Source organism: Physella acuta, unplaced genomic scaffold (assembly GCF_028476545.2).
Source record: "Physella acuta isolate Inbredline_101_S28 unplaced genomic scaffold, ASM2847654v3 ptg000119l, whole genome shotgun sequence".
In the NCBI taxonomy this organism is placed as follows: domain Eukaryota; kingdom Metazoa; phylum Mollusca; class Gastropoda; family Physidae; genus Physella; species Physella acuta.
In genome coordinates this window covers 726,775-736,350 of record NW_026731639.1, presented here as the reverse complement: position 1 = coordinate 736,350, position 9,576 = coordinate 726,775, and the positions used below count along the sequence as shown (strand labels likewise).

Sequence of the window (9,576 nt, the reverse complement as noted above, 5' to 3'; positions counted from 1 at the left end):
GGGTGGCTGGTGTGTGTGTGTGTCTGGAACATGTGTGTGGTGTGTGTGTGTCTGGAACATGTGTGTGGTGTGTGTGTGTCTGGAACATGTGTGTGGTGAGTGAAATATTTGCTGTAAACTTTTATTCTATCAGGTCTAAAACAATATAATTTATAATTTCATGTATATTTTTAAGAGATTTGTTTTTTTAAATTACTTATTAATGGAGAGAAGTTTTTATTCTTTATTAATCTTTTGAGTTTTTCCTTCTGTAAGACTGAGCTGTTTTTCCTGTTGTAAGAGTGTATTAGCTGTGAGGTGAATGACCTCCCAAGAGTGGTTGATGTCATCATCACATGTATGTTGAGAGCAGACGACAAATCTAGGATCAAGGAAACACATCAGCTGTAAATAAAGCTTTGATTCTCACATGAGCAGTTTTTTAAAGATCAACGTACCTTATGACATAATTGTCGTTGAGTAGAGCAGGTACAAGATACAGCTGACCACTGGCATTCAAGTCTTTGAGCAGCCTCTGGGTCAAATGGTTTGGTCCCTGGTGGTGTGAGACATCAAATCTTGTAGACATCAGTGGAGAGGTAGTGACACAGATAACAGCCCACACAACACAACACAGACATCAAATCTTGTAGACATCAGTGGAGAGGTAGTGACACAGATAGCAGCCCACACAACACAACACAGACATCAAATCTTGTAGACATCAGTGGAGAGGTAGTGACACAGATAACAGCCCACACAACACAGACAGACATCAAATCTTGTAGACATCAGTGGAGAGGTAGTGACACAGATAACAGCCCACACAACACAACACAGACATCAAATCTTGTAGACATCAGTGGAGAGGTAGTGACACAGATAGCAGCCCACACAACACAACACAGACATCAAATCTTGTAGACATCAGTGGAGAGGTAGTGACACAGATAACAGCCCACACAACACAGACAGACATCAAATCTTGTAGACATCAGTGGAGAGGTAGTGACACAGATAACAGCCCACACAACACAACACAGACATCAAATCTTGTAGACATCAGTGGAGAGGTAGTGACACAGATAACAGCCCACACAACACAGACATCAAATCTTGTAGACATCAGTGGAGAGGTAGTGACACAGATAACAGCCCACACAACACAACACAGACATCAAATCTTGTAGACATCAGTGGAGAGGTAGTGACACAGATAACAGCCCACACAACACAGACATCAAATCTTGTAGACATCAGTGGAGAGGTAGTGACACAGATAACAGCCCACACAACACAACACAGACATCAAATCTTGTAGACATCAGTGGAGAGGTAGTGACACAGATAACAGCCCACACAACACAGACATCAAATCTTGTAGACATCAGTGGAGAGGTAGTGACACAGATAACAGCCCACACAACACAGACATCAAATCTTGTAGACATCAGTGGAGAGGTAGTGACACAGATAACAGCCCACACAACACAGACATCAAATCTTGTAGACATCAGTGGAGAGGTAGTGACACAGATAACAGCCCACACAACACAGAAATCAAATCTTGTAGACATCAGTGGAGAGGTAGTGACACAGATAACAGCCCACACAACACAACACAGACATCAAATCTTGTAGACATCAGTGGAGAGGTAGTGACACAGATAACAGCCCACACAACACAGACATCAAATCTTGTAGACATCAGTGGAGAGGTAGTGACACAGATAACAGCCCACACAACACAACACAGACATCAAATCTTGTAGACATCAGTGGAGAGGTAGTGACACAGATAACAGCCCACACAACACAACACAGACATCAAATCTTGTAGACATCAGTGGAGAGGTAGTGACACAGATAACAGCCCACACAACACAACACAGACATCAAATCTTGTAGACATCAGTGGAGAGGTAGTGACACAGATAACAGCCCACACAACACAGACATCAAATCTTGTAGACATCAGTGGAGAGGTAGTGACACAGATAACAGCCCACACAACACAACACAGACATCAAATCTTGTAGACATCAGTGGAGAGGTAGTGACACAGATAACAGCCCACACAACACAGACATCAAATCTTGTAGACATCAGTGGAGAGGTAGTGACACAGATAACAGCCCACACAACACAGAAATCAAATCTTGTAGACATCAGTGGAGAGGTAGTGACACAGATAACAGCCCACACAACACAACACAGACATCAAATCTTGTAGACATCAGTGGAGAGGTAGTGACACAGATAACAGCCCACACAACACAACACAGACATCAAATCTTGTAGACATCAGTGGAGAGGTAGTGACACAGATAACAGCCCACACAACACAACACAGACATCAAATCTTGTAGACATCAGTGGAGAGGTAGTGACACAGATAACAGCCCACACAACATAGACATCAAATCTTGTAGACATCAGTGGAGAGGTAGTGACACAGATAACAGCCCACACAACACAGACATCAAATCTTGTAGACATCAGTGGAGAGGTAGTGACACAGAAAACAGCCCACACAACACAACACAGACATCAAATCTTGTAGACATCAGTGGAGAGGTAGTGACACAGATAACAGCCCACACAACACAACACAGACATCAAATCTTGTAGACATCAGTGGAGAGGTAGTGACACAGATAACAGCCCACACAACACAACACAGACATCAAATCTTGTAGACATCAGTGGAGAGGTAGCGACACAGATAGCAGCCCACACAACACAACACAGACATCAAATCTTGTAGACATCAGTGGAGAGGTAGTGACACAGATAACAGCCCACACAACACAGACATCAAATCTTGTAGACATCAGTGGAGAGGTAGTGACACAGATAACAGCCCACACAACACAGACAGACATCAAATCTTGTAGACATCAGTGGAGAGGTAGTGACACAGATAACAGCCCACACAACACAACACAGACATCAAATCTTGTAGACATCAGTGGAGAGGTAGTGACACAGATAACAGCCCACACAACACAGACATCAAATCTTGTAGACATCAGTGGAGAGGTAGTGACACAGATAACAGCCCACACAACACAACACAGACATCAAATCTTGTAGACATCAGTGGAGAGGTAGTGACACAGATAACAGCCCACACAACACAACACAGACATCAAATCTTGTAGACATCAGTGGAGAGGTAGTGACACAGATAACAGCCCACACAACACAACACAGACATCAAATCTTGTAGACATCAGTGGAGAGGTAGTGACACAGATAACAGCCCACACAACACAGACATCAAATCTTGTAGACATCAGTGGAGAGGTAGTGACACAGATAACAGCCCACACAACACAACACAGACATCAAATCTTGTAGACATCAGTGGAGAGGTAGTGACACAGATAACAGCCCACACAACACAGACATCAAATCTTGTAGACATCAGTGGAGAGGTAGTGACACAGATAACAGCCCACACAACACAGACATCAAATCTTGTAGACATCAGTGGAGAGGTAGTGACACAGATAACAGCCCACACAACACAGACATCAAATCTTGTAGACATCAGTGGAGAGGTAGTGACACAGATAACAGCCCACACAACACAACACAGACATCAAATCTTGTAGACATCAGTGGAGAGGTAGTGACACAGATAACAGCCCACACAACACAGACATCAAATCTTGTAGACATCAGTGGAGAGGTAGTGACACAGATAACAGCCCACACAACACAGACATCAAATCTTGTAGACATCAGTGGAGAGGTAGTGACACAGATAACAGCCCACACAACACAACACAGACATCAAATCTTGTAGACATCAGTGGAGAGGTAGTGACACAGATAACAGCCCACACAACACAGACATCAAATCTTGTAGACATCAGTGGAGAGGTAGCGACACAGATAGCAGCCCACACAACACAACACAGACATCAAATCTTGTAGACATCAGTGGAGAGGTAGTGACACAGATAACAGCCCACACAACACAGACATCAAATCTTGTAGACATCAGTGGAGAGGTAGTGACACAGATAACAGCCCACACAACACAGACAGACATCAAATCTTGTAGACATCAGTGGAGAGGTAGTGACACAGATAACAGCCCACACAACACAACACAGACATCAAATCTTGTAGACATCAGTGGAGAGGTAGTGACACAGATAACAGCCCACACAACACAGACATCAAATCTTGTAGACATCAGTGGAGAGGTAGTGACACAGATAACAGCCCACACAACACAACACAGACATCAAATCTTGTAGACATCAGTGGAGAGGTAGTGACACAGATAACAGCCCACACAACACAGACATCAAATCTTGTAGACATCAGTGGAGAGGTAGTGACACAGATAACAGCCCACACAACACAACACAGACATCAAATCTTGTAGACATCAGTGGAGAGGTAGTGACACAGATAACAGCCCACACAACACAGACATCAAATCTTGTAGACATCAGTGGAGAGGTAGTGACACAGATAACAGCCCACACAACACAGACAGACATCAAATCTTGTAGACATCAGTGGAGAGGTAGTGACACAGATAACAGCCCACACAACACAACACAGACATCAAATCTTGTAGACATCAGTGGAGAGGTAGTGACACAGATAACAGCCCACACAACACAGACATCAAATCTTGTAGACATCAGTGGAGAGGTAGTGACACAGATAACAGCCCACACAACACAACACAGACATCAAATCTTGTAGACATCAGTGGAGAGGTAGTGACACAGATAACAGCCCACACAACACAACACAGACATCAAATCTTGTAGACATCAGTGGAGAGGTAGTGACACAGATAACAGCCCACACAACACATACATCAAATCTTGTAGACATCAGTGGAGAGGTAGTGACACAGATAACAGCCCACACAACACAACACAGACATCAAATCTTGTAGACATCAGTGGAGAGGTAGTGACACAGATAACAGCCCACACAACACATACATCAAATCTTGTAGACATCAGTGGAGAGGTAGTGATACAGATAACAGCCCACACAACACAACACAGACATCAAATCTTGTAGACATCAGTGGAGAGGTAGTGACACAGATAACAGCCCACACAACACAACACAGACATCAAATCTTGTAGACATCAGTGGAGAGGTAGTGACACAGATAACAGCCCACACAACACAGACATCAAATCTTGTAGACATCAGTGGAGAGGTAGTGACACAGATAACAGCCCACACAACACAACACAGACATCAAATCTTGTAGACATCAGTGGAGAGGTAGTGACACAGATAACAGCCCACACAACACAGACATCAAATCTTGTAGACATCAGTGGAGAGGTAGTGACACAGATAACAGCCCACACAACACAACACAGACATCAAATCTTGTAGACATCAGTGGAGAGGTAGTGACACAGATAACAGCCCACACAACACAGACATCAAATCTTGTAGACATCAGTGGAGAGGTAGTGACACAGATAACAGCCCACACAACACAACACAGACATCAAATCTTGTAGACATCAGTGGAGAGGTAGTGACACAGATAACAGCCCACACAACACAACACAGACATCAAATCTTGTAGACATCAGTGGAGAGGTAGTGACACAGATAACAGCCCACACAACACATACATCAAATCTTGTAGACATCAGTGGAGAGGTAGTGACACAGATAACAGCCCACACAACACAACACAGACATCAAATCTTGTAGACATCAGTGGAGAGGTAGTGACACAGATAACAGCCCACACAACACATACATCAAATCTTGTAGACATCAGTGGAGAGGTAGTGATACAGATAACAGCCCACACAACACAACACAGACATCAAATCTTGTAGACATCAGTGGAGAGGTAGTGACACAGATAACAGCCCACACAACACAACACAGACATCAAATCTTGTAGACATCAGTGGAGAGGTAGTGACACAGATAACAGCCCACACAACACAGACATCAAATCTTGTAGACATCAGTGGAGAGGTAGTGACACAGATAACAGCCCACACAACACAACACAGACATCAAATCTTGTAGACATCAGTGGAGAGGTAGTGACACAGATAACAGCCCACACAACACAGACATCAAATCTTGTAGACATCAGTGGAGAGGTAGTGACACAGATAACAGCCCACACAACACAACACAGACATCAAATCTTGTAGACATCAGTGGAGAGGTAGTGACACAGATAACAGCCCACACAACACAGACATCAAATCTTGTAGACATCAGTGGAGAGGTAGTGACACAGATAACAGCCCACACAACACAACACAGACATCAAATCTTGTAGACATCAGTGGAGAGGTAGTGACACAGATAACAGCCCACACAACACAGACATCAAATCTTGTAGACATCAGTGGAGAGGTAGTGACACAGATAACAGCCCACACAACACAGAAATCAAATCTTGTAGACATCAGTGGAGAGGTAGTGACACAGATAACAGCCCACACAACACAACACAGACATCAAATCTTGTAGACATCAGTGGAGAGGTAGTGACACAGATAACAGCCCACACAACACAGACATCAAATCTTGTAGACATCAGTGGAGAGGTAGTGACACAGATAACAGCCCACACAACACAACACAGACATCAAATCTTGTAGACATCAGTGGAGAGGTAGTGACACAGATAACAGCCCACACAACACAACACAGACATCAAATCTTGTAGACATCAGTGGAGAGGTAGTGACACAGATAACAGCCCACACAACACAACACAGACATCAAATCTTGTAGACATCAGTGGAGAGGTAGTGACACAGATAACAGCCCACACAACACAGACATCAAATCTTGTAGACATCAGTGGAGAGGTAGTGACACAGATAACAGCCCACACAACACAACACAGACATCAAATCTTGTAGACATCAGTGGAGAGGTAGTGACACAGATAACAGCCCACACAACACAACACAGACATCAAATCTTGTAGACATCAGTGGAGAGGTAGTGACACAGATAACAGCCCACACAACACAGACAGACATCAAATCTTGTAGACATCAGTGGAGAGGTAGTGACACAGATAACAGCCCACACAACACAACACAGACATCAAATCTTGTAGACATCAGTGGAGAGGTAGTGACACAGATAACAGCCCACACAACACAGACATCAAATCTTGTAGACATCAGTGGAGAGGTAGTGACACAGATAACAGCCCACACAACACAACACAGACATCAAATCTTGTAGACATCAGTGGAGAGGTAGTGACACAGATAACAGCCCACACAACACAGACATCAAATCTTGTAGACATCAGTGGAGAGGTAGTGACACAGATAACAGCCCACACAACACAGACAGACATCAAATCTTGTAGACATCAGTGGAGAGGTAGTGACACAGATAACAGCCCACACAACACAACACAGACATCAAATCTTGTAGACATCAGTGGAGAGGTAGTGACACAGATAACAGCCCACACAACACAGACATCAAATCTTGTAGACATCAGTGGAGAGGTAGTGACACAGATAACAGCCCACACAACACAACACAGACATCAAATCTTGTAGACATCAGTGGAGAGGTAGTGACACAGATAACAGCCCACACAACACAGACATCAAATCTTGTAGACATCAGTGGAGAGGTAGTGACACAGATAACAGCCCACACAACACAGACATCAAATCTTGTAGACATCAGTGGAGAGGTAGTGACACAGATAACAGCCCACACAACACAGACATCAAATCTTGTAGACATCAGTGGAGAGGTAGTGACACAGATAACAGCCCACACAACACAACACAGACATCAAATCTTGTAGACATCAGTGGAGAGGTAGTGACACAGATAACAGCCCACACAACACAGACATCAAATCTTGTAGACATCAGTGGAGAGGTAGTGACACAGATAACAACCCACACAACACAGACATCAAATCTTGTAGACATCAGTGGAGAGGTAGTGACACAGATAACAGCCCACACAACACAACACAGACATCAAATCTTGTAGACATCAGTGGAGAGGTAGTGACACAGATAACAGCCCACACAACACAACACAGACATCAAATCTTGTAGACATCAGTGGAGAGGTAGTGACACAGATAACAGCCCACACAACACATACATCAAATCTTGTAGACATCAGTGGAGAGGTAGTGACACAGATAACAGCCCACACAACACAACACAGACATCAAATCTTGTAGACATCAGTGGAGAGGTAGTGACACAGATAACAGCCCACACAACACATACATCAAATCTTGTAGACATCAGTGGAGAGGTAGTGATACAGATAACAGCCCACACAACACAACACAGACATCAAATCTTGTAGACATCAGTGGAGAGGTAGTGACACAGATAACAGCCCACACAACACAACACAGACATCAAATCTTGTAGACATCAGTGGAGAGGTAGTGACACAGATAACAGCCCACACAACACAGACATCAAATCTTGTAGACATCAGTGGAGAGGTAGTGACACAGATAACAGCCCACACAACACAACACAGACATCAAATCTTGTAGACATCAGTGGAGAGGTAGTGACACAGATAACAGCCCACACAACACAGACATCAAATCTTGTAGACATCAGTGGAGAGGTAGTGACACAGATAACAGCCCACACAACACAACACAGACATCAAATCTTGTAGACATCAGTGGAGAGGTAGTGACACAGATAACAGCCCACACAACACAGACATCAAATCTTGTAGACATCAGTGGAGAGGTAGTGACACAGATTACAGCCCACACAACACAACACAGACATCAAATCTTGTAGACATCAGTGGAGAGGTAGTGACACAGATAACAGCCCACACAACACAGACATCAAATCTTGTAGACATCAGTGGAGAGGTAGTGACACAGATAACAGCCCACACAACACAACACAGACATCAAATCTTGTAGACATCAGTGGAGAGGTAGTGACACAGATAACAGCCCACACAACACAGACATCAAATCTTGTAGACATCAGTGGAGAGGTAGTGACACAAATAACAGCCCACACAACACAGACATCAAATCTTGTAGACATCAGTGGAGAGGTAGTGACACAGATAACAGCCCACACAACACCGACAGACATCAAATCTTGTAGACATCAGTGGAGAGGTAGTGACACAGATAACAGCCCACACAACACAACACAGACATCAAATCTTGTAGACATCAGTGGAGAGGTAGTGACACAGATAACAGCCCACACAACACAGACATCAAATCTTGTAGACATCAGTGGAGAGGTAGTGACACAGATAACAGCCCACACAACACAACACAGACATCAAATCTTGTAGACATCAGTGGAGAGGTAGTGACACAGATAACAGCCCACACAACACAGACATCAAATCTTGTAGACATCAGTGGAGAGGTAGTGATACAGATAACAGCCCACACAACACAGACATCAAATCTTGTAGACATCAGTGGAGAGGTAGTGACACAGATAACAGCCCACACAACACAACACAGACATCAAATCTTGTAGACATCAGTGGAGAGGTAGTGACACAGATAACAGCCCACACAACACAGACAGACATCAAATCTTGTAG

The 9,576-nt window shown here is 43.8% G+C and overlaps 1 protein-coding gene across 1 annotated transcript in view; it reads right to left on the bottom strand.

Annotated features, from left to right (window-relative positions):
- Positions 1–209: 209 nt before the first annotated feature.
- Positions 210–9,576, bottom strand: part of LOC131934893 (aromatic-L-amino-acid decarboxylase) — a 51,539-nt gene continuing 42,172 nt past the window's right edge. The window contains exons 14-15 of the mRNA XM_059291133.1: positions 438–535; positions 210–361 (exon numbers count right to left, since the gene is read on the bottom strand). Coding sequence (XP_059147116.1) covers positions 217–361; positions 438–535 — 243 coding nt within the window. The 3' untranslated portion in view covers positions 210–216. The remainder of the gene's footprint in view (positions 362–437; positions 536–9,576) is intronic.